This window comes from Eutrema salsugineum, unplaced genomic scaffold (assembly GCF_000478725.1).
Source record: "Eutrema salsugineum unplaced genomic scaffold, Eutsalg1_0 scaffold_5, whole genome shotgun sequence".
Lineage (NCBI taxonomy): Eukaryota > Viridiplantae > Streptophyta > Magnoliopsida > Brassicales > Brassicaceae > Eutrema > Eutrema salsugineum.
In genome coordinates, this window is record NW_006256612.1 from 10,411,973 (window position 1) to 10,436,613 (window position 24,641).

The following is a 24,641-nucleotide window of genomic DNA, read 5'->3' on the forward strand; positions in this document are numbered from 1 at the left end:
ACATCTCTAATAATATATGGGCCACAATATATTCAAAATTTTATTAATATTTATTTTAACTATATGAGTTTCTGATTTTCTAAAAAAAACAAGTTTCATATAATTTGTTTTAAATAAATATTTCTAAAAAGAACTATAACAACTTTTATTGACTTTGATGACATATATAATATTTAGCAACAAAGCTCAAAATAATTAGAAAACTACAAACTGTGTTATTTCTGTCACTAATTGTCTTTTCATCATTACAAAAATTCAAAATACGATTATATTAGTGCTAAATAATAAATTAGTTGTCCTTTTTAAATTTTTTTCCATAATGTTCAAGGGTAAAAACCAAGTACAAGTATGTCTTTATTGTTATCACTGTCCGTCGTTGTTAACGTCGTTAGTCCTTTATTCAACTTAAAAAGCTACAGTATTCTGATTGGTTAACAGTACTGTAATGACCATAAATAAAACGTCAGCTAGTTGTCTTGTCAAAACTCAACACCCACCGACGCAAAAGTAAGAATAATAAAAGGCAATTAAGGAGCCTGAAAGCAGTAGTTAAGGAGACCTCAAAATCTAAATCAAACAATAAACACTAGTTATAGTAAAAAGCTATTCCATTAAAATAAGAGATTAAGGATTGGCAAGAGGAACGACACAAGGGGTGAAAATGAAATGAAACTAAATTATACTAGTAAGTCTAGTATCAATTAAGGGTCTAATTAATTAGTGATAAAACTTTTTGTTATTGTTAACCCAAGTCTTAAAAAGATAACGAGAAACACCAATCCCTTCGCAGAAGACTCTTATCTCTTCTCTAATCGCTCTCTTATCCTTCAACGTCCATCCTAGCTTCACCGCGTAATCTCTCATCGCCTCCTTTTGCTCCGCCGTGAACTTCGACTTCCTCCGCCGCTTCACTGTCATCATCTCTTCCGTCGAAGTCTCCTCCGTGTCCTCCTCTTCCTCCTCTTCTTCTCTCTCTTCCGTCGCTCTCCATTTCAACCTCGCGAGCTGCTTCACGCGCCTCAAGCTCGTGAACGGGAACGGCGCGCGAGTAATTTGACCAGAAGATTTGACGTCGATACGACGGTGGTAGCTCCGGTGACAGCCACAGGCGGCGCAGAGATCACCGGTGGCTGGTTGAGAGTACTCGCGGCAGCCGTCGACGGCGTAAGAGCCGAGCTTCGCCGCGTGGTTGCGCATGCATTCACTGTAGACACAAGAACTCTGCATCTCTCCTTCTATCTTATTACAGACTAAAGAGGGGTTTTGATTTTTTGAGTAATAGTAAATTTGGTTTTAGGCTTTGGTTTTGGTTAAGATATGATGTTGTTTGTGTCAGAATGAGTTGGGAGTTACAAAAAGGCAAAATCTATTGTTACAATTACTACCTTAAGATTTTGTACTTATATGTTTATTAGGTGTCATAATAAATGTGAAAAACCCACTTTTGAACTGTTTCACTGGCTTTGCTTTTACAACCAATAATTTTCAATATTGATTTCATATCTTCAGCTCATGAAGTTGTCATCTACCCATAATTTTTGTTGGTAGCCAATTAGCCATGTTTTAAGTAGTGCAGTAAAAATGGTTTTGCTAGCTTATAAACTAAAATAGTGTAGTTCAACACATTAAGAGATTGGAGAAATCTATTGTTACAATTAATACAGTTGATTTCTAAAATTTTAATGGCTTGGAATTATACTAATAAAAACTTATAAACAAATCTAACAAGTGAAACTATGCTTTATAGTAGTTAAATATATTAAGACTTAAGAGACAGTAAGGAATAGTATTTTTCAAAAATTTAATAGTAATGAATAAGTTTGGATGGTATGAGAGAGGTCACAAAAATATTCATGATTGAGAAAAAAATTCATCATTTTAACAAAGTAGATGACACTACTAACAGTGAAAGGAGAGATCAAATTTTTAAGCATTTACGTTACATTTAAAAGAAAAAGCTTGAAACGCCATTCTTCTTTAGATGTTTAGCAAAATCGCTTATGTTTTTTCATACTCTTGCGTGACCACGCTGACCCACAAGTTGCATATCTTCGCCGTATGTTTATTGTCTACTTTATTTGCTTGTGTAATTTAGCAAACTAAACGGTTAGTTTATGTTTAAATGATTCCATTCACACCCATAATTAGGGCTAAGAACATTAGATTTCCACAATGTACAGAAAAAGTCCATAAACTGACTTCATCTCTTTGATCTTTTTTCTCAAACCATACTAAGATATACTACTAACAGTATAAACTTCAGCCAATATAAAATAACCTTGTTTCGAGTTAGTCCAAAACAAATTATACCAACATACTCATCAAAACCGACCGAATCAAGTCAAGAACCGTTACACATAATAATAAAACAGAATTAGAACATTCGAAGAAGATCATTACCGAATAAAGCAACACGAAAGAGAGGAAACCAAAAAAAAAACATAGATTTCTTAATTTTAGCTTATTCTTATCTAATTCGTTGTAATCCAGCAAAGAATTTTGACCTTGAAGAAAAACAGATTGGGTTTGCAGAAATTATAAAGAGTGAAAGAGAATAATAATTTGTTTTTCAAAAAAAAAAACCGGAGATGAAGCTATGGAAACGAGCCGCCGTAGCTCTCAAGGACGGAAGTAGTCTCATAGCGGCGGCGGATGACATTCTCACGGCGGCCGTCGTGAAAGCCACAAGCCACGACGAGTTCACGATCGATACAGAGAACGCTCTGTTCATCTACCGTCACGTCCGCGCCAACCCCACGAGCCTCAGGCCGCTAATACAAGCCATCTCATCACGCGTGAAACGCACGCGCAGCTGGGCGGTAGCATTGAAAGGCCTGATGCTAATGCACGGCTTCTTCCTCTGCAAAACCACGGCGGCGGAATCGATCGGACGGCTACCGTTCGATCTCTCTGCTTTCGGCGAAGGTAGTTCTCGGATGAGCAGATCCGGTGGGTTTAACCTCTTCGTACGCGCTTACTTCGCGTTTCTCGATAGAAGATCGATCCTATTCCACGGTGGTGGGAATCGTCATCGTTACGACGAAGAATCGTCCGTCATGATCAGGCTCGTGATCATCCGTAAGATGCAGATTATTGTGGATTCGCTGATTCGAATCAAACCGATCGGGGAAAACATGAAGATACCTCTGATTAACGAGGCCATGGAGAACGTGATCAGCGAGATTTTGGAGATCTACGGTTGGATCTGTCGCCGGATCGGGGAAGTGTTGCCGAGTGTACACTCGAAATCCGGGAAACATCAGGCGGGGATGGCTCTGAAGATCGTCGCTAAATCTATATCGCAGGGAGAAGAACTTTACAAGTATTTCGAGTTTTGCAGAGATCTCGGAGTCTCGAATGCTCAGGAGATGCCCAATTTCGTACGGATTCCTGAAGCGGACGTGATGCATCTCGATGAACTCGTACGGACGGAGGAAGCAACGACGGAGACCGATTCGTGTGAGGATAGTTCGGAGATGATAAAGGATGTAGAAGAAGAAGAAGACGAAGAAGAAGAAGGAGAAGAGTCTTATGATCTGATAACACTTGATCAGAACGACTACTCAGCTGCTCCTCCTCCCATAGTTGATATTCCAGACTTAATTAGCCTCTAATTATATGTTTATTTTCTGTATTAGTTGAATTTGGAGTCCAAATTCATATTAATTTCGTGATTCTAACAACTTATCATCAAAGGTTGAACACACGTTGATGATTAGATCTGTATATAAACATGTCAAAGTTGTTTACATATATTGTAAGTTTAACAATATATTCGCGATCATAAATCAATTTGAAATAAGTGGAAATATCAGTTAAGACCAATAAAAAAAAACGACATGGTACGAACATAGTAATTATTATTTGCTCAATTACAGTACTGGTAATCTGAAAAATAAAAACATTTAATTGAAAAGAATATCTGTTACATGAGCTTACAAGTCAGTAAAATGTTTATAACAAAAGGAAACAAAAAAAAGGGACGAAAAAAAAGACTTCGCTGCAAGTTTTCTCAGACACCTACTTCTTCGGACAAACAAACAAACAGACTCCAAGCAAAATAAAGCGAAGGTATGATAATAAGAAGTAAAAACTGCTTCCAAACCCTAATACGAAGAAGGTTACCTGAAAACAGAATCAAACTCAGATTGCAGACTGAATTAAAAAAAAAAAAGGTCACAGATTTCAGAATTCTTGTATATGTACACGATCATTGTTGACTGATTCCATCCCGGAAGAGATCAGAAAAACCGCCGGTAATACTCTTCTTTTTTTGCTATCCCATTAAGTTTTACTAATCATCTGATCGTGACGAACTTGTTGGTACCATGTCTAGCCCAATGGCTCTTGAGATCAATCGGGTTCCCAAAGTTAAACCCATCAGAAGCAAGTTTCTCAAGAACCTTCTTAAACGCGCCTTGACTCATCTTCCTTCCCGAGATCCTCGCTCCACGGCGTTTAGTACTCATCGGCAAAGGATGCATCGATATGTTTGTGGTGCAACATGCAGATTGCCAACCACCACATCCCCAACGGTAACATTGCTGAGGAGCTCCAGTGCAAGTGCATATCGGTACAGGTAAACCGGAGATGTCCATGCTCACTCCGTTAATAACCAAGTCGACACTTTTCTTAGCCGGTTTCACTCTTGACACACTCGTGTTGTTGTTGTTGTTGCTGTTCTCCTCTTTTGGTTTCCGAGGCTTCTTAGCCTTTGTTGCCGTGCCAGCTTTTGAATTAGACTTCCTCTTCTTGGTCTGAACAATCTCTTCTTCGCATTTAACCGGGTTTACCTCGGTTTGATGATGATGATGATGATTGTGCAGGTTCATCTGCATCGACGGGGCTGATGAAGTTTCGGGAAGGACATTTCCGTAATGAGAAGTGGTTGTCACAGGCAGCATGTTGAAGAACTTGTCTTTCTGTTGGTTGATCCAATTGTAGCTCATGTGGATAGGAGGCTCTGGGTGGTGGTATGATCCGTTTGACCCGATCATTAGATTCGGGTCTCGACCGGGTAAGAAAGGTTTAGTGTTCCGATCAATGGATGACATTAGCTGCAAACCGAGATTACCTTTGAATGTAGCAGCCGCTGGTTCGTAGTAACCCCAATTGCGAAACCCATCGTCATCCATTTCTTAAGATCTACAAAAATGTCATTAAAACAAAAAAAAAAACGCAGTTATTTAAAAAGTTTCATATCACAAGAAACAAACAATCAGACATTTAGATCCAGAATCAGACAGAACAAGCCCAAAAGGTTTCTCAATTTAGCCATTTCTGAATTACGCAAAACTCCTTACATTTCTTATATCCAGCAACAATATTAACTCGTTAGAATTTCATAGGAAATCAGATCAGATCTTACATATACCCAGAACCAAAACTAGAGTCCCAACATCATTTGAGAGCATTTCCTTCCAGAAACCAACATGCAGATCCAGTAATGGTTTATAGATCTGGGGAAATCAGAGCTAGATCTAAGGAAACGGGACATGAATAAAGGATTTCCAAAGCCGAATTCTAAGAAACTCCTCAAAGATGATATTATATATTCCACGGAGAAAAGAATTTGAAACACAAAAAAAAGCGGGGGTACAGTAACACAAAAGGTCCCATTGTAAATTCGAAATTGAGAGATCTGAAGAAAGAGAGAGAGACATGTTAGATGGAAATGGATTAGGAGAGAGAAAACTTACATGAGACGAGGGGGTTAAACAAACGGGCTCTTTAAGGGAATTTTTTTGCCCTTCTGGAGAGAGAGGAGAGAGAAGCCTGAGAGAGATTGGGAAAGAGAAGGATGAGAGAGGAGAGAGAATATTAAGAAGATAAGAAAAGAGAGATCTGAAGAAAGGGAAAGGGTTTTATTTTAGTGGAAGAGAGAACCCTAAAAATTGCTACATTTCTAATTTTTTTAAGAAAAATATCTTCTAAATTAAAAACATCAAAAGGGCTTTTATCTTCTTCCTTCTTTTTTCTCCGCCTATGAAAGACTATTTTAATGTTTGGTCAGTGTAGGATAATAACACAAAAAATATATTAAGAAAGCCATTTGAGAAGAAGACAAAATCAAAGCCCACTCGTTGGTCTTTTTGACATCCTTTTTTAAAACAAAGAGATTGTTGTAATAAGACGAGGAAGAAAGATAATTGTGAACTTACTGAAAGCATTTGATAAAAAAAAAAACTCATTGAAAACATATAATATTCTTATCAAAATCTTTTATTGGTATTTTTGGTCTTAATCTGTATGTACATATGGATAGTGGATATAACATGTTTACTTGAGCCAATATATTTAGAAAAAAAACATATTCCGATTTTATTTGACCACTTAAAACACGGACGTTTTGAAAATGTATAATTGTATATTTTGTGTTTCAATGTGAGACTGCTTTGAAATCTCTTCTAAATCTCATATTTTATATTGTCCATTACTCATAGTTAGAGACTCAAAACCTTGTTTTCAAAACCGTGTCTCAGAGTCAGAGTCGTGTTTTAGAGTCGTGTTTAAGTAAATATTGATCAGAAGCAATGCTAATAAAATAATTTCTTTTATTTTTAAATATGAGTGTTCTCAATCTATTATTGAGAATTTTAATGATGAGAATTTGTTGAAATGTACAAATTTTGCATCATATTAAAAAAGGTATCAATAAAAATGAAATAAAATTAAGCAAAAGATAAAAATATAGATATCACAATTTAATGAATTTGGTGAATGTTAAAAAAGACAAACTACAACAATAATAAATTCAATAAATTGTTTATCCTAATATTACAATATTTTATTTTGTTTTATTTACTTTTTATTTTAAGGAGATTCACTTGATTCTTATTTTCACTTGAATAGATGCTAACCAATAATTGAACCTACTAAAAATAAATTAAAAAGGTAAAAAATTATCTATATGTAAATCTTGTCAAGAAAAGGTTCCCAAGTTTTTCTCAAAAAATTTTAGACCCTAGGCCTATGTTTCTTATATTATAACGTTATATTATAACGTGAGCACGGCTCTGCTTGTCCCTCACAAGTCACAACATTCCATTCCTGTTTTCTCTAAAAAAAAATAAGCTTGAATTGTGTTCACTGATTCTCAAAGTTATCAAACAGATTCAAATAGATATATATATTGCAAAATCGATCATCACTAGAATCACTACCTTATAAATCTATAATCTTGATAGGATATTACGCATCAACAGATCCGGGACTGCTCAAATCAACCCTCTTCTCAATCGGGCTGCTAATCATCTTAGGACTCTTTCTCTTGTTGGACTTGCTTCTCTCTGCAGAACAAACAGGGCTACATTGCTTCCACAACCTGCGATTTTCTTTATCCAACTCCCTGTTTTGCTCGCACACCAATTCTACTTCTTGCTCGGCTTTAGCCAGATTCAAGACGAGGCATTCTTTTTCCTTTTCAATCTTCTTCACCATTGAAACCAAAGACACAACTCTCTGCGTTGATGGCTTCAATTGATCCCATTTGCTCAACAGAGCTTGACAAGATTGGTCTTGAATGTTTGCCTCCAAGAAGCTACGCCCAATCACAGTTTCGTCTTTGCAAACAAACGATGCCAGAACTGAATCAACCAAAACATCTTCTTCTAACGACGTGGTTTTGTCAGATTCCATTCGAAGCTTCACTACATCAGACATCTTACTCACTTCTTCCTCTAACTCCCGAACCCTAGACTCTGCTTCTCTAGCCCTCTCGTCCGATTCGTTCCCGAAATCCATCAGTGCTTCACGATCTTGATGATAAAGGAAGCATTCTTTTTCCCACTTCTTACACTGGTTCACCAATTCCTCGCACTCACCTGCCAGTTTCTGATTCTCTTCTACGAACTTCTTCAACGCCTGCGCATTCATACTCGCTTCGGATCTAACGAGTTCGATTACTTGGTCTTTCTCTTTCAATCTGGAAACCAGTGACAAGTACTGTTCACGGAGACGACGCTGAGATTCTTCTGCCGTACATAGTTTCTTCTGGAGAGCGTCCATGGAGATCGGAATCCCCAAAGAGTGATCGATAGTCTCTTTGATATAGTCCTCGACATCTCGCGAAAGGGCCATTGTGGGTTGATCCAAAAGAAAACTCAGAATCAACACAAAGAAAAAACGCACAGAGAATTCGTTCGTTCGCTCGCTGAAGAATTCTAGGGTTCCTTGGTTCTTTTTGGTTCCTTGGTTCAAAAAGAGGATCTGTAATTCAAACTTGAAGAGGTTCTATTTGTTTGATTAACCCTTTTATTGTTGGGCCGATGCTTTTAGCCCATGAAATTTTACTTAATTATCTCCATGAACCAAATAAAATCCTTAATTTGATCTTCTAATTGGATCCGGTTTCTTAAATTCAATATTAATATATTTAGTTGTTGAAGAAAAAAGACACAGCGAGTGTTCATAAGGGAAAAATAAGAGTTATGGCTATTATTAGATACAAAGAGACTCCAATAAAGCAGTGAAAAAGGTATTTTCGTCTTTTACAATACGTAAAAATATATGGAAATTGGATACAAGTAATTTAATTTCTGTAGCTCAAAATAAAGAGAGAAGAAGAGAGACTCACCTAAAGTAAAACCTCTACTGAGAAGGATGCTATTTTAAGAAAATAATCAGACATTTGTCTTGTGTCTCTCTTCTTTCGAACAAGTTATCTCTTTGTCCTCTTTGTTCTAGCAAAATTCGTGAGGCAGAAGAAGAAGAAAACCAACGTAAGAAGATTGGTGTAAAGACTTCTTACTCGCATTTGATCGACCGATAAATGTGACGGACGAAAAGGAGAGCTGCGCGGAAGCCAACAGTCCCAAGCATTAAGAAGAATCCGTAGCAAATGCAAGCCATGTATCCGAAGAAAAACGATGTTTGCATAAAACCCGACATGTCTGATCGCGCGTAGTAATAGTATAAGCAGTACGCGTAGATAAACAAACCGGTCGATCCACCGCATAGGAATGATCTGCAAATAGATTTTTAGAATCAGACTCAGGAGCTAATGACCAGAGAGAAAGAGTAGAGACAGTGAACCATGTTTAACGAACCTCCACCACCATTGGTGATCTTCAGCAGCGAGTTGGAAGTAAGTCAAGGCGACGGTTATGAAAGCAGTCACGATGATGAGAATGATGAAGACGATGAAGAGGATGCTGTAGATGGTGTAGATCCGGTGACCCCAGACACTAGCGAAAATGTAGTAAAGCTCGATGTAGATGGCACTGAAAGGAAGAAAACCAGCCATGGCCATCTGAGGAACAGCGCTTCTGTACCAAGGGAGTGGCGGAATCTCACGGGGATATTTGGTTGTGCGGCATGGTGCTTGGAACTCTGCTTTGCTGTTTTTACCAGCAATACCACCTAACACGAGTAAAGGCGATGTGACTAGAGTCCATATTAGGACAATTACCACGATGGTACCAAAGGGTAATGCTGCGGTTGCAGTGTAGGTGATCGCTACGGTGTTAAGGAAGCAAAAGGTTAGGAATAAAGGCCCACAGAAGAGACATCCAGTGAGTAACAAGTTTCTCACCTGCAATAAGGTGAAAAAAATGAAAAGTTGTTAAGCTGTGGTTAACAATAATTATGAAAAAGGGTGTTATGTGTAAATAGTTTACCCAGCTTTTGCCTTCAAGTTGGCAGTAGAAAGAGGCGGATGTGTATCCAGCGATTCCAGAAGTTAGAGCGTAAATGACCACCAAAGCGGTAAAGAGTGCTCCTCGGTTGTATGGATAGAAAACTCCAACAAGAGCAAGCATGAAAATGAATATGGTGCTGATGGAGTGGAAGAAAAGGAAAGCTACTGTCAGTGAAAGAAATGCAGATATGCACAGAAGTTATCCGGATGTAAGAAATACTCGTGTCAACTGGGACTTACAGAGTGAACAACTGGGTACCACTACCAAGTGATGCGGCAAACAAAGAATTGTGCGTTGGGAATCTAAACACATCGCCATGAATGTACTTCCATCCAGTTTCTTCTTGATCATCAGCAGCCTCCTCGTCTTGAGCATACCTTTCATGCATGGGAAACAAGTTCAGATGAGATAAGGAAGTGTAAAACAGTCGACGGTGAGGTGTGGGGAGTAACTTAAAACTTACTTCATGAAATCATTCTTAAGGACTCGCATCAAGATAGTTGCAAGGAATCCAGTCAACAAAAGGACAGTGACGCAGGAGTTTATGATGGAGAACCAGTGGATTTCCAAGTGATGTGGTAGAGAAGAAGACATAGAGTACTTCTCCATCCTTTTCTCAAACGGAGTCTCGGTTTCCTTCCACTTCACAGTGTACATAAACTCTGCATCAACTTCCTTGTCCTCAGTGAGATCCACAAGCGAATGAGGATCCATTCTGGCACTGATTTCGATCACACGGTCTTTGTTGTATAGAATTTCAAACTGGATGTGCTTGTACAGGAAATATTTGTATTCACTCGGATCAGATTTGATATCCTTGTCAACCTTTCCAATGAATCCCCAGATAGGCAGATCATCATAATACATCTGGAAGTAGTAGTCCTTCTCGACAGCCTTTCGGAACTGTTTGACCTCTTCTTTACTAAGCTTCTTTTTGCAGTACACTTCAGACTCTTTTTCATCTCTGAAGTTGAGCTTGTACGGAGCACTAACAAGCCGATCACCATTCAGAACCTCACCAAGAGCTTCTTTCTTCTCTTTCACACCCTCTACAAACCAAAATCAATAGGATCAGACAAAAAAAAACAAGATCACAACATACATTACGATTATACCATCCAGGATCAAAATAAACACCAAATTGTGAAATGTGAAAGGTAAATACTTTGAGCTATTTAAGTTGCAGCAAAGACCAAATTCAAATTACTAATCAAACTTTCTGAATTAAGAAGAATGCTATATAAGAATAACACAAATCGTTGTGATCGATCAAGGAAGATGAATGCATACCTGGGACACAGAAGGGAAGATCAAAATACCGATACGTCTCACTGCAATCATCGTCGAACAAAACCGAAATCAGTTATATAGTATTCAAATCTAAAGATAAATCCATCACACACGAAAACACTCCAAATGTACTTCTTCTTTCGCTCCCTGGATTTACATTACATTACACACTTTAAAGTGTACTCGAATTTCAATCTATCGGCGGGCAATTCAACAGCAACAAAATTAATAGCAATCGAAGCTTTACATCAATCGCATGTGTAATCAACAATACAATCTCAGATCTGAAGTTCAGATCTAGAAAAAAAATTACCAAATCTGACGCGCCAGGAGAATAAGATAATATTTACCTTGGGTTGTGAAATGGGCCGACCTTGTTGGCGTAGAGAGGAACGGTGTCTCCTTCCTTGTAACGGTGGTCTGATGCGTCGGATCTGACATAGCCGGCGCCGGAAAAGATGAGAGCTCCGACAAAGAGGAGCAGCAGCGTCGGTGTCCTCATTGTGTTTTCTCCTCCAAATCGTGAGATCTGAGTTTGTTTTTTATTTCGAAGAATGATAAATGGAGGAAATAACGACGATATTTATATACCAGACTTCAATCAAACTCGAGTCAGCTCTGTATTTCTTAAGAATAATAAACTCTTTTAAAAGGTTAACATAGTAAAATACATAAAAATAAATGCGTAAACTTGGTAAACTTTTTGAATTTCATTTTGTACGAACATCTTAAGGTTCTTAACTAACTGAGGAGTTGTGATAAATAACGACGATATTTATATACCAGATTTCAATCAAACTCGAGTCAGCTCTGTATTTCTTAAGAATAATAAACTCTTTAAAAAGGTTAACATAGTAAAAATACATAAAAATAAATGCGTAAACTTGGTAAACTTTTTGAATTTCATTTTGTAAGAACATCTTAAGATTCTTAACTAATTGAGGAGTTGTGATAGAAGCACATGAAAATTATGTAGAGATTTATATCAAATATGGTTTTTTTAGAATAGAAACTAGGACTCATTTTCCGTAATACATACATATTCAGCTTTTAATATTCGGATGTTTAATCGATGAAATTAAACAACGCAATTTGGAACATGTTCAACTTGAAGCCAATGTTCAATTATACTACACTCAAAGCATTTTCCAAAACATAGGCAGTGGGCGAATTTATTTATTCCGCCAAACCTATTTTTTATTTAATAAGTAACTAACTCTCGTTGTGTCAACATGCACTAATCTTCAGTACGTAACTATTTTTATATATTTTAGGGAAGATGAAGAATGTGGGGGCTTTTTTTTGTTAGAGAAGATGAAGAATGAGGGTTGATTTTACATGATTTTACATTATAAATAATTAAATTACTTTTTAATTATACGTGCGTTATACATACATCAATTGTTTTGCATGATCCCCTTTGGCATTCGCACGTCATGATCATAGAATCATAGAAACTCATTAAACAAATTCAAAACGTCGTTCATAAATACACAACGTGCATCGTTTTATGCTGCAAGAATAATTAAAGGTTTTTCATTTTATAAGAACCAGTGGCAGCGAGAAACATTTACAGTATCCAACTGGTTTCGATTTTTTTTTTGTTTTTGTTTATATATGCATTTTCATTCATACTTTCGGACGTATTTAAATGGTTTAGTGCCAATAAGCCAGCCAACAATATATTTGCTAACTCCAGATATACTTAGGAAAAATTAATATTTGAACAAGCTCTATGAAAGCGGAACAAACAAACAAAAATGATACTGGTTAGAGTGGTTAGCGTTTTTTCAATTGATATGTTGTTAGATGTAATCATATTTCTTTCATATTCTTTTCTTTAGAATCTCATATGTAAAGAAAACAGTTTTTTTTTAATCTAATTTAACATATTTAAAAAAAAAAAATCGGTACCTTTCATTTGAAGGGGGAAACTTGGTTGATTCAGTAAGAAATACGAATTAGTTATAAATTCATATCTAAGAAAGCAGAAACCAAATTAAAATGTATATTTCCTCAGTTCTCTTCAAATTAATCATATAATTTTATAAAAACTAGACCAAAACCGAAACTGAAACCTGTCAAACCAATGCAGACTAGTAGATTCAATCCCAGTTTTGTTGTTTTGTACTTCTTTCAGCTGAAACCTCATAAACCATACGAAAAACCGATATGTAAATACTATTAAGACAAACCAATTTCGGTTCGGTCTCTATTAGATTTGATATTTCTGGTTCATTAAATTAATTTCGGTTCGATTGTTTTATTTTGTTTCCGTAAGACACAAAACTGCATCATTAGAAGAAGAAGAAGGAGATGACAAGTATAATCGACGCGGCGGTGCCGTACAGGTCACCGGAGAAAGCAATTTCTTCATCTTCGTATCCAGCCGATAGTGCTTCGGGTCCTGTGGACGCTGTTATCTTTGCCGGGATTTCGCTGGTTCTGGGCACAGCCTGCAGACAATTGTTTAATGGCACCAGAGTACCGTACACCGTCGTCCTCCTCGTCATCGGCATTGTTCTCGGGTCTCTAGGTTTGATTTATATGCTCTTTTATCCCTCTATATGATGATTTTCCTTCGAATTTCCGGGAAACATGAAGCCGACGTGAGAAATTGAGTTTCCTCATGCGTGGGTTTTGAATTGACGTGTGTTTTCAATTTGTTGCTGCTTGTTTGTTTCCAATATCAACAGCTCATTTAAGTTTCATGGAAGAATAGGAAACATGACTGTAGTTGAATATGGATTTGCTTGTTCTGCTTTTAAAGCCAGTTATCTCCTTCTGCAGAATATGGAACAAATCATAACCTCGGGAAGATGGGCCATGGAATTCGTATCTGTAAGCTTTTGGATTACGAGCTGTAAATAATTGCAGTTCAGAATATTTGCAGCAGCAATGAAATGACCCTGGCGTTTTTTTTGGACAGGGAATGATATTAACTCTGACCTACTTTTGGCCGTTTTTCTCCCTGCTCTTCTTTTCGAGAGCTCATTCTCCATGGATGTGCACCAGATTAAGGTTTTTCTATGGCGTTTAACTTTCCTTAAGACTGTGCTTTGAGGTTATTCTTTGTGTTTTTGGCTCTTGTTATTGATTGTCTACATCATTTCCAGAGATGCCTTGGACAAATGGTTCTGCTTGCTGGCCCTGGAGTCTTAATTTCCACATTTTGTATTGGATCTTTTTTGAAGGTATGAGTTAGATATGGACATGCAGACCGTGAACCTTGAGTGACTATCTATTAGGCTGTAACTGTCTTCTGCTCTTGTAGCTCTCTTTTCCATATAACTGGGACTGGAAAACATCATTGTTGCTTGGAGGACTTTTAGGTGCTACCGACCCTGTGGCTGTTGTTGCTCTGCTAAAAGAGCTTGGTGCTAGTAAGAAGCTGACCACTATAATTGACGGGGAATCCCTGATGAATGACGGGTAATCATGTCAATCTTTTCCAATCATTTAAACTCCTATGTCTAGCATCAAGGTGATTCTATGTCATAATTTTCTTATGAATTCAGGGTATCAGTTGTGGTCTTTCAGTTATTCTTCAGGATGGTGATGGGGAATAACTCTGATTGGGGTTCCATAATAAAATTTCTTGTTCAAAACTCGTTTGGAGCGTATGAATTCTTGTTGTTCCCTTTGTTAGTGACATTGTGTGTCAGTGCCTTTTTCTCTGATTATGTTGTTTGGTTCTGTTTTTTTAGTGTAGGCATTGGTATAGCTTTTGGCATTGCATCAGTTCTTTGGCTTAGATTCGTGTTCAATGACATTGTTGTTCAGATCACTGTAACGCTTTCAGTGAGCTATTTCGCATATTACACTGTATGCTCTTTTCCACACCTAAATATCCAACATTGCGAGAATCCTAGATCTCTAGAAAACCTAAGACTGAGAGTTTTCTGCCATGTACAGGCTCAAGAATGGGCTGGGGTTTCTGGCATTTTGACTGTGATGACTTTGGGGATGTAAGTGATGGTGAATTATCCCTTCTTTGTTTTGTTATTGTATGAAAAACGTCATTTTTGGTATAATAATTGTAATAGGTTTTTCGCTGCATTTGCAAGGACAGCATTTAAGGGTGACAATCACCAGAGTTTGCATCACTTCTGGTATTTTACAACTCAGAGTTCTTTTGTTCATTAATCATCATAAGTGAGGAAATTTTTAATATAATGCAAGTATATGACTGTCATCTTAATTTTGTAGGGAAATGGTCGCTTATATTGCAAACACATTAGTTTTTATACTCAGGTACGAAGTATCTGGAAATATTCCTTTTTTTTTTGGTCAATTCGTGTAGCTGGAAATATTCAAACATAGAAAGTTACTCTGATATTTTGCCAAGGAAAAACAACTATATTTTCTCTATCGGTTCTCCAGCACAACGCTTGGTATATTGCAGTCAATGTTTTAGCCAATTGATAGAATTACATTGAATTTGTTTCTCTTGTGAATTGCAGTGGTGTTATTATCGCTGAAGGCGTTCTTAGCAGTCAGAAATATTCTTACGAAGGTGCCCCTTCACGTTTGATGTCCGGAATTTTGGTTTTTGTTCTGTTTTAGACTATATAAACAGAAGTTTCCCCTACAGTTTGGTATAATTTATCTCTAATTGTCATAATTATTTTGACTTTGGAGAAGATGACGTGATTAGCATTTAGTTCCTGATATTATTCCCCCAGTAGCTTTGTTTTTTACATATATATTAGGTCTAAGGAACATTCATGACTCATTAGTTACTTCTCAGGAAACTCGTGGGGCTTTCTTTTCCTCTTATACTTGTATGTCCAACTTTCCCGTTGTGTTGTGGTCGGAGTTTTGTACCCATTGCTACGTCGTTTTGGCTATGGCTTGAATTGGAAAGAATCCATCATACTCACGTGGTCTGGATTAAGGGGTGCTGTGTCCCTATCACTCGCTCTATCTGTAAAAGTGAGTTCTGGAAAAATGGTTGTTTTATTCATTCAAGAGAAATATATACTAATTATCTGGTTGGTTACCTCTTTCCGTATCTTTTATATTCCTGTCATAAAATTCAGCAATCAAGTGGCAATTCGTATCTCAGTTCGGAGACAGGAACAAGAGTGAGTTTCGAAACACTTAATGAAGTACTTTTGCCTGTCTTTTTTGGAGATTCGTTTTGTTATCTTGATGTGTTCAGCTATTTTGCAGTTTCTATTCTTCACTGGTGGGATTGTTTTCCTAACTTTGGTCGTTAATGGATCCACTACCCAATTACTCTTGCACCTTCTTCACATGGACACTTTAACAGCCACCAAGGTCAGGACTTTAATCCTATTTCCTCTTGTTCTGGTACTTTTCATATTTAAGATGCAAATACTATGGTAGATGGTGGAACCTCTGATCATCTGTGTTTGTGCTCATACATGCACAAGTGACTGCACCCTTCTGTTAGTACGACTACATTATCTTAGGTTTGTATTTCTATCAACCGGTAATAGGTAGTTAGATTGGATTGGACCTGATTCGGAATCCATCACTGACCCTTGAAATGTACATGCCCCGTAATGTTTGCAATTATTGCTACCGAAATAGAATGATTATATCTGCTCCTCTGGTTTGTGTTTTTCTTTTGACAGAAACGAATATTGGAGCATACAAAGTGTGAAATGATGAAAACCGCGTTAAATGCTTTTGAAAATCTAGGAGATGATGAGGAGCTTGGATCTGCTGATTGGCAAACAGTTATAAGACATATTTCTTGTTTGAGAGATTTAGAAGTTAATCCTCGCAATGGGTGTGAAGCAGGAAATCTGGACCCTACGAATATAATGGACATACGTATACGCTTCTTAAATGGTATTTAACAATGCGTATCAAAATATTCTAGTTGTCAGATTATTGTCGCTCCAAAACTAGCTATTGATTCGAGACTCTTTTCTGTATCAGGTGTCCAGGCAGCTTACTGGGAGTTGCTTGATGATGGGAGAATAACACACAGTACTTCCAATGTTTTGATGCAATCAGTAGATGAGGCACTCGACCTTGTTTATACAGAGTCTTTATGCGATTGGAGAGGTTTAAAAACGTGTGTTCGTTTCCCAAATTACTACTACAAGTTTCTGAAATCAAGAATCATTCCCCGCAAGTTGGTCACTTATTTAATCGTTGAAAGACTGGAATCTGCTTGTTACATTTCCTCTGCATTTCTCCGTGCCCATAGGACTGCGCGACAACAAATGCATGACTTTCTAGGTACGCATCGCTGTCTGTTATATCTCACTTTTAATATTTGTTAAGCCTCTGATAACATTTGAGAAATAGAGACAAAAAATTTACCGTTTATCTTTACCTGTGTGATGTGAACCTCAAATGAAAACCTTTGCTCCATCATTTACTCTTGTCATATTATCTTCCTTTGCGCAGGTAACAGTGACATTGCTTCTACTGTAATCAACGAGAGTGAGGTGGAAGGAGAGGAAGCAAAACAGTTCTTGGAAGATGTCCGTGATTCATTTCCTGAGGTTCGAAACCATATGTTTTCTTGAAACCTTTGCCAGTGTTGGTTTGTATGCTCGTAATACATGTAACTTGTGGGCGTCCAGGTTCTGAGTGTTTTGAAAACGAGACAAGTAACACATTATGTGCTGAATCATCTAAATGGTTATATCAAAAACCTTGAGAAGGTTGGGCTGTTAGAAGGAAAAGAGGTTTCTCATCTTCATGATGCTGTCCAGGTACCCACCAACTTAAGATTCTTGGTCCTCAATGTTTTTGCCAGATATTTTATTTATCTCTCTTTCGCTTACTCTTCAGTCTGACTTGAAGAAGCTCCTGAGAAATCCTCCTTTACTAAAGCTTGCAAATGTAAACGATTTGATCGCCACCAATCCTTTACTGAGAGCTCTATGAGCAATGTGGCTCAAGCTTCAAGGAGTTTTGTCATGGACGAGAGTTAGATTCATGAACCTTTCGTGTCGGCTCATGATTCAAGTAACGAAGACTTAAGGTTTTCTTGTCAGAATCAACTCGAGGAGGAGAGTCAGATTCAGGACCGAGTCAGGAACTCGTTCGTAATTTCAAGATCGAGTTCGTGAACTCGTTAGTATAGTTTTACTTGTAGAGAAAATGTTTTGAGGGAAAATTGTAAAATAGAATTTGGTGAGTTTTTCTCCCGTAGCAAATCAATCATTTGTATAAAGCTAGTTTTAGAATCTTTCTACCGAGATCGACCAACCACGTCATCCCAAATCACAAAGATCCAATTTGTTTACCAATAGTAGAGTTTTTTATTTTATTTTTTGAAATCCGCCTCAATTCCAATAAATATATCCGAAAGAGTATTAGTTGACAGAAAAAAAAACAAAAACAAATCAATGTACCTACAATTCTTTTTGCCCACAAATCTATAACCTTTGATAAAGTTCATAATCGAAAATTCACTTTTTGTTTCATACCAATGATTAAAAAAGCAAATAGTATATCATATTTTCATTATTGCTTGAAAGCACGGTTCTTTTATTTATTAATTAATCATATAAACAGATTGAAACAAATACAGTATCTACAGGCAAAAAAAAAAGAAAGAAAGAGATATCAAAGCAATGGTTTATTTAATTCGGAAAAGGGCAAAAAATATTAATGATAACAAAACGCAAACCCGGTCGCTCCCTAAGCCAAAAAAACGCGTTAACTTGGTACCAAAGAAAGAAAGTCTACGACCACTTCAAACTCTGAACAGTAACACTTTAAAACTAAACCTACTATATTAATCACTCATATATGTGCAGCAAATATAGATTTTCAAATGATAAATGAAATTTATAAGAAGCAAAAAATAAGAACGAGCCAACGCGTCTTGAGGAACTTCACGCGGTCTCGTATCTCTCCAACGCTTCACTCTATATTAGATTCTCGTCGGCAGTTCCAGCTTGCAAACACATCATCATCTCTGCTACTAAACTAAACCAAACCGAAATAAACCGGGCGAGAGAAAGAAAATGGTTGGAAGAGAAGCTTGTCTAGTCCCAAAGAGAGGAGAAGTCCTTAGACGAGTTCTGAGAGTTGTTTTCTTTTCTTGTATTTGTTTCTCTTCCCGAAAAAATAGACAGTCTAGTCTCCAATCATCTTCTTTGGTCACACCTTCTCTTGAAGTCATCAAGCACTAAAGAACCTTTTTTTAAGAACAAACCAAACCCAAAAAAGGATGAAATTAAACCCTACTCTCTTTTCTTTTTCAACTTGTTTCTTGATAAAGAGTCAAAGACCACAGGATACAGTATGGTTTCAGAGGGGATTTCAAAATGTTGTAGAAGTTCATGCATAAGTTAATTTGCTTTTGTGGCTTACTTTATCTCTCTGTCATTTAGTTTCAAAGATTCTCCATTTATTCTAATGTTGTCTAATACAATCTTATGTATATTACTATATTGTATTTGTAGTCCAAAATCACTCATAATTTAAGCATGTGCTTGATTTCATACCCAGCGTGCAACCAGTATTCCATTCGAAGTAAACAATTGCTATCTGCAACATTCTAAACATCACATATCTAAAGAAGAGATTGTTTGATTTTTTCCCTCAAAATTACAGAGCCAAAACGTTACTAGCTGCAAATCCAAAACAAGCTTAAGTCAGTAAAAATCACTCTTCTTTATCTAAAACTCCATACATAGATGTGATGAGCCAAGAGTGTAAAGATGTGTGACCTAAAGAGAGAGCAGTACAAGATAGTTTTGGCCACCAATCTAAAACATCTATTAAAGAAGAGTAGAGAGATTAAACAGCCATATCTTTGCATCCACCAGCCGTCTCTCTATCTCTTTCTCCCACCACGTTCCCTCAAAGACAGCGTTAAGATTTCTCCAGCTCCAACATTGTAATGTGCAAGTGACATGTTGTCCTTTAAGAACCCGGCTTTTCCACTTAACTTCTGTTTGTTTGCTGGAATTTGTATTTCCCCAGCTATTTTCTCCTTCAAACTTCCCACGTTTTCAGATAAAGACTGCACTGTGATCTCAATGACTTGCCCGTCATCCGCATTTGGAACAGAGACCCTGATCGTAGCAGAACCCTGCATACATAGAAAACAATATATATATAAGACACAACTCAGAAGAAAGAAAACGAAAAAAAAAAAAAAAAGAATGACTGAACAGTTTATAGAGAACATTACCGGATGCTGAGCAAGAAACTGTTCTTCTGGAACAAGAGCAGACTCGTCGAACTTCTGTCTCTTTGGCTCTGGCTCCTCAGGAAGAGGCGGTGGTGCCTCCTCGGGTGGTGGAGGAGGAGGCATCCCAGGCATAGGTGGTGGCTGCATCATCCCCATCGAAGGCGGTTGAAGCTGACCATAAGGTCTCGGAACTTGAAGATGAGCAAACTGTGATCCCGGTGGAGGCGGTATAGGCATACCAGGCTGCATTTGTGGTGGTCGGTTCATCATCATCGACGGGTGTCCAGGTGGCCCGGGCATCGAGAGCTGGTGTTGTGGATGCATGGGTTGCATCATTGGAACACCTAATGGCCTCGGTGCACCTGGGTACTGAACAGAAGGAGGAGGGCGAGGGAGGTTCAAGGCGAGATTAGGAGGTGGTGGCAATGGTCGCACTGTTGGGACACCTGGTCGAGGAGGAGGAAGAGCAGCCGGACCAGGGAAGCTATTGGGATCTCCATAAACGCCATCACCTTGCTCCTCTCCATTAGCGTTCTGAGTCAAGGCTTGGTTTGCCGTGCGACCGATACTTCCAGTGTGACCATCCCATATTACTTGCTTCGGCTGCTCATCTTTCTTCTTCTCGATCTCTGCTTTTACAGCATTTGATACTTCTTCTTCAGTTGTTCCAAAGATGTCGGGACGCAGGCGGGCCAATCCGACTATGTTTTTAGCAATCTCATCATCTTGAGCAAGAGTGGTCTCACGAATCTTAGCAAACATCCGATCCTTCTGCTCTTTGAACTTAGGATCGATAAGTGAAATCCGCATGTGCTCAGACATCTCGCTGATGGGAATCAGCTCTCCCGTAATTGGAGATATAACAACTTTAGTAGGATCTCTCTCTGTCGGGATCCTGTCTTCTGGCCTCTTCCAGTTCTTAACAATTCTCATAGGTCCTTCTTCATTTTCTATTTTCACAATGCCTCCATTCTCTTCCAGGTTCGCTGCTCTCATTCCTTCTGCAACAAGCTTAACTTCTTCTTCATCCATTTCCATTTCGACTTCCTTTCCAGACTCAACAATTTCATCTTCTTCCATCGCTGATACTTTGCTCCTCCTTATAACTTCCTCATGTGTCATAGGTGGTGGCAACTCTTCATCCTCCTCATCAGCAAAATCTATCGATTCAACAACCACAAAATCATGCCAGTCAATCATAGCCATCTGCACTCTCTCCTGCTCTTTCTCGTCCTCTTCTTTCTTCCTCTGCTGCTCCTGAGAACGATCCCATTCCAGACGGTGCAAACAACGCTCAAGAACGGTAGTAAAATCAGCAGCACTCTTTCTCAGCTTATCTATCAAATCCTCGGGAGGCTTTAATACATCAAAATATGCATCAACCAGAGTAGTGAAAAAAGGGAACATGCTATGAGTTGGCTTCATAAAGTGAAACTGAGGATTGTTATTCTCTCTACTCTGCAATCCGTTCAAGAAAGATTTCCCATTCCGTGCCACAAACTGCGCTGTGAGCTTGATAACATCAAGCTCCTCGCTCGTGATCCCTTCAGGAAGTCTAACTGTATACTTCTCAGGTTCAGGAGGTTCTAGAGGCTTAGGAGGAACCCTAAATTGAGCTTGAGCGTCGGGTTGTGCCTCACCTGCTTCACCCTCAGCAGCAGCAGCAGAATCAAGCTGAAGATCTGTACCATCTGAGTCAGTAGTATGGGTTCCATCTTGATTCTGAGCACGGTATTCATTGAGCTTGTGCTGGTAAAAGGCATGATAAGGATCAGAGCTGCTCAAAAAGTTGAATTTAGCATTACTGGCATTGCGAGCTATAATCCTCTTCTCAAACTCCAACCCGTTTTTGGAAACAAACTGAGCCGTTTTCTCGACAATGGTTCTGATATCTGGAGGTGGGTGAATGATTCCGATAGTCTTCGTGTGAGTCGCTACAGATTCAGGAGCATGATTTGAGTTCTTCTGCTCTGATTGCAACTCCCTCTCTTCGATTTCCTGATTCGTTAACTGCGACGGAGGAAGTGGACCGAGATTCCCGTCGGAAGGAGGAGCCTCGAGTGGCAGTATCTGCGTCGAACCGAACATTTTCTGCAATAAGGAAGAAGAAGAAGAAGAACAAAGCACATTAGTATCGGAATCTGATAGACACGGGAACATCACAGTTCAGAAATTCCCTTTTGACCTAAATCGATTGGTTTAAGTCGGCCTAAGAAACATTTCTACTGAAATAGGTTTCACGAAGGTAGAGATGAATTCGGAAAATCATGACTATTTTCCATTGGAGAAGGCAGAGATCCTGAAAGACGAAGATGCGAGATAAGGAGATCGATAGGAAGTAAAGATGAATCGGCGACGCTAAGGGTTTTGGAGAGATATAAGAGACACCGTACCTCAGCTGGTAAGAAACAGCTCCGCCGCGAGAAGTGTCGAGACGTCGAGGAGGAGCAGGGGACGAGCCAGTTCGAGATTCAAAGCTTACAAGACGATTTGATGGGAATCGATAGAACAAACAGGTACAAGAGGAAGTGAAGAAGATCCTCCTGAAGAATTAAACCGAGCCCTAGGATTTATCATTTGTGAACTAAAGTGTATCCAGGTTTGTAAATGGGCCCTTTAGTGGGCTTACAATTTCAGTCCATGGTAATTTACTTACTAATTGTTAGACTCAAATTGTTAGGAGGCTCTATAAGTTTATCGTTGTCCTGATATCCGAACTAGATTTGCAAGATACTATTTGTGTGGATTTGACTTCTTCAGATACTGCGATAAAATTAATATAATTATATAAGAAATCGAGGAAAGATGGAAAATACAGTAAAACCTCTATAAATTAATATTCGATAAATTAATAATCACTATAAATTAATAGTCACTATAAATTAATAAATTTTACTGGTCTCAAGTCGGGCCAATGTAAAAATCCATCAAATTTTATAAGATAATAAGATAATAATTTTTTTGAAATCCTTATGTAAATATATGGTCCCAACAAAAACGTAAATTAATAATTATATATATTTATACAAATATATATAAATATAGTATTATAAAATATGACTAATGTGTTTGCTTTTACTTAAGGTTGAAATCTCATTGGATCTTATTTCTTTAATTATTATATCAGTAACTTTTATTGATGTTTTTATGATATACATTCAATTTGTGATAATTTTTAATGTGATAATTGATTTTCTTATCTGTAAATGTTTTTAAATGTATTGTAGTGTTATCTTCAATTTTATCATCAATAATACAGATAGTAGCCATAGTTTTTTTTTAAATTTTAAACTTATGAACATGTATATTTTTACATGGATAATCCAATATGGTATTAAAAACTATTTTATTGTGATAGTTATGATTGTTAAACATAATTTACATTACGAAATTTGTTAAAATTTTAAAATATAACTTTATTGCAAAAAAATTAGTAAAAAATTATAAGCGGAAAACAATTTTTTTTTATAAATTAATAATTATTAATTTATAGATAAATTAATATCACGATAAATTAATAAAATATCTTGATCTCGATATTATTAATTTATAGAGGTTTTACTGTAGATACTGTGAATTTGATTTCTTGTCGACATGGCGAGGACTATTCCACTTCACAGCAGCTGATAAAACGGATAGACAAAGGCATGAAAAATAGATTCAATTCCATTCGCCTCTAAGGAGATCAGAAGTACGAAGAAGGATATCAGCTTTGGTTAGCATCTAGTCCTTTACAGTGACAAATTGTTCTAGATTAATTTTTTCAAAAAACAGCAAACATCTTTGATGTAAAAACGTTCTTTTTTGTTTGAATAAATTTAATATTTATTAAAAAAAAAGGAAAGATTGAGTTTTAAAATATTTTAATTTTTTCCTTTACTGTTTTAATTTTAGTCAGTGTCTACCAAAATGACCCAACCCACTAAGTCAAAAGCTACGTTGGTCCTTTGGAGAGGAAACATAATGGTAACGACCAGTAAATTAGTAGTTAATCTCCCATTTAATTTGAACTACTCTATAAATGTTGATAGAGCATTTAAGTATATATTAACTTTAACCCCAAAAAAAAGCTAGTTGACAAAAAAAAACCTGAAAAACTTACTATATTGTTAGTTAATTAGTCCGCCACGTCAGTTAGCACCTGAAAATGTGTTTATTTTATTTTTAGCACATGCTAAACACTTACTAGTACGAGTGCTTGAGGAGAAAAAAAAAAGAGCAATGCAACTTTTCTTTTTGCCGTACAGCTCATGCCGACAAACGTCACATTACACAAACATGACGCCATCTACCTGACTGTGGGCAAATCGGCCATACAATTCGACTCTTCGACGGCCAAATCTTACTTTGACGTATCGGGCCATGACGACATTAACATCATAGAAATAGTTGTTATGTTGGATTTGGTTTCAGGTTAACAAATTATATGTCTAATAATGGCTTTAACCTTTATAGTTTTACATCAAATTTGAAATAAAGAGTTATTCAAATTCAAATTTTCTTAAACAAAATGATTCACTGTACATCTCGTCATTAAAAAAGTTATATAAGAATGTTGATGTAATATTTTGAAA

At 37.3% G+C, this 24,641-nt stretch overlaps 7 protein-coding genes across 11 annotated transcripts; 2 read left to right on the plus strand and 5 right to left on the minus strand.

Moving 5' to 3' along the window:
- Nucleotides 1-608: 608 nt before the first annotated feature.
- Nucleotides 609-1,436, minus strand: LOC18993398 (zinc-finger homeodomain protein 14). Its single transcript, XM_006416922.2, has one exon. It carries the CDS (start codon nt 1,225-1,227, stop codon nt 718-720), a length of 510 nt encoding a protein of 169 aa, XP_006416985.1. The 5' UTR covers nt 1,228-1,436; the 3' UTR covers nt 609-717.
- Nucleotides 1,437-2,335: 899 nt separating this feature from the next.
- On the plus strand, nt 2,336-3,697 carry LOC18993399 (putative clathrin assembly protein At1g14686). Its single transcript, XM_006416923.2, has one exon. It carries the CDS (start codon nt 2,589-2,591, stop codon nt 3,612-3,614), a length of 1,026 nt encoding a protein of 341 aa, XP_006416986.1. The 5' UTR covers nt 2,336-2,588; the 3' UTR covers nt 3,615-3,697.
- Nucleotides 3,698-3,884: 187 nt separating this feature from the next.
- On the minus strand, nt 3,885-5,854 carry LOC18993400 (protein BASIC PENTACYSTEINE2). 2 transcript variants are annotated; one of them, XM_006416925.2, is made up of 2 exons: nt 5,700-5,854; nt 3,885-5,145 (listed from the first exon to the last, which is right to left on the minus strand). In XM_006416925.2, exon 2 carries the CDS (start codon nt 5,133-5,135, stop codon nt 4,299-4,301), a length of 837 nt encoding a protein of 278 aa, XP_006416988.1. In that variant the 5' UTR covers nt 5,136-5,145; nt 5,700-5,854; the 3' UTR covers nt 3,885-4,298. The 2 variants fall into 2 exon arrangements, with proteins under 2 accessions (XP_006416988.1, XP_006416987.1); XM_006416924.2 differs by lacking the exon at nt 5,700-5,854 and adding an exon at nt 5,369-5,688.
- A 1,334-nt stretch (nt 5,855-7,188) lies between these two features.
- LOC18993401 (centlein) lies at nt 7,189-8,136 on the minus strand. Its single transcript, XM_006416926.2, has one exon. The coding sequence runs from the start codon at nt 8,077-8,079 to the stop codon at nt 7,192-7,194; it is 888 nt and encodes a 295-aa protein (XP_006416989.1). The 5' UTR covers nt 8,080-8,136; the 3' UTR covers nt 7,189-7,191.
- A 276-nt stretch (nt 8,137-8,412) lies between these two features.
- LOC18993402 (transmembrane 9 superfamily member 2) lies at nt 8,413-11,478 on the minus strand. The gene is made up of 7 exons (XM_006416927.2): nt 11,279-11,478; nt 10,929-10,969; nt 10,102-10,687; nt 9,878-10,015; nt 9,618-9,774; nt 9,048-9,532; nt 8,413-8,965 (listed from the first exon to the last, which is right to left on the minus strand). Exons 1-7 carry the CDS (start codon nt 11,428-11,430, stop codon nt 8,746-8,748), a joined length of 1,779 nt encoding a protein of 592 aa, XP_006416990.1. The 5' UTR covers nt 11,431-11,478; the 3' UTR covers nt 8,413-8,745.
- A 1,752-nt stretch (nt 11,479-13,230) lies between these two features.
- Nucleotides 13,231-18,150, plus strand: LOC18993403 (sodium/hydrogen exchanger 8). Of its 3 annotated transcripts, XM_006416928.2 has the most exons (19): nt 13,231-13,464; nt 13,719-13,769; nt 13,858-13,949; nt 14,045-14,122; nt 14,203-14,360; nt 14,447-14,548; nt 14,636-14,753; nt 14,844-14,896; nt 14,975-15,040; nt 15,138-15,182; nt 15,392-15,444; nt 15,679-15,863; nt 15,971-16,015; nt 16,104-16,211; nt 16,532-16,751; nt 16,842-17,147; nt 17,319-17,416; nt 17,498-17,629; nt 17,709-18,150. In XM_006416928.2, exons 1-19 carry the CDS (start codon nt 13,245-13,247, stop codon nt 17,802-17,804), a joined length of 2,226 nt encoding a protein of 741 aa, XP_006416991.1. In that variant the 5' UTR covers nt 13,231-13,244; the 3' UTR covers nt 17,805-18,150. The 3 variants fall into 3 exon arrangements, with proteins under 3 accessions (XP_006416991.1, XP_024008831.1, XP_024008832.1); XM_024153063.1 differs by having other exon boundaries at nt 14,447-14,753; XM_024153064.1 differs by lacking the exon at nt 14,447-14,548.
- Nucleotides 18,151-19,406: 1,256 nt separating this feature from the next.
- Nucleotides 19,407-22,616, minus strand: LOC18993404 (probable splicing factor 3A subunit 1). Of its 2 annotated transcripts, XM_024152112.1 has the most exons (4): nt 22,461-22,616; nt 22,253-22,366; nt 20,068-22,158; nt 19,407-19,965 (listed from the first exon to the last, which is right to left on the minus strand). In XM_024152112.1, the coding sequence occupies exons 3-4, from the start codon at nt 22,153-22,155 to the stop codon at nt 19,708-19,710; spliced, it is 2,346 nt and encodes a 781-aa protein (XP_024007880.1). In that variant the 5' UTR covers nt 22,156-22,158; nt 22,253-22,366; nt 22,461-22,616; the 3' UTR covers nt 19,407-19,707. The 2 variants fall into 2 exon arrangements, with proteins under 2 accessions (XP_024007880.1, XP_006416992.1); XM_006416929.2 differs by lacking the exon at nt 22,253-22,366 and having other exon boundaries at nt 19,408-19,965.
- Between the last annotated feature and the right edge of the window lie 2,025 nt (nt 22,617-24,641).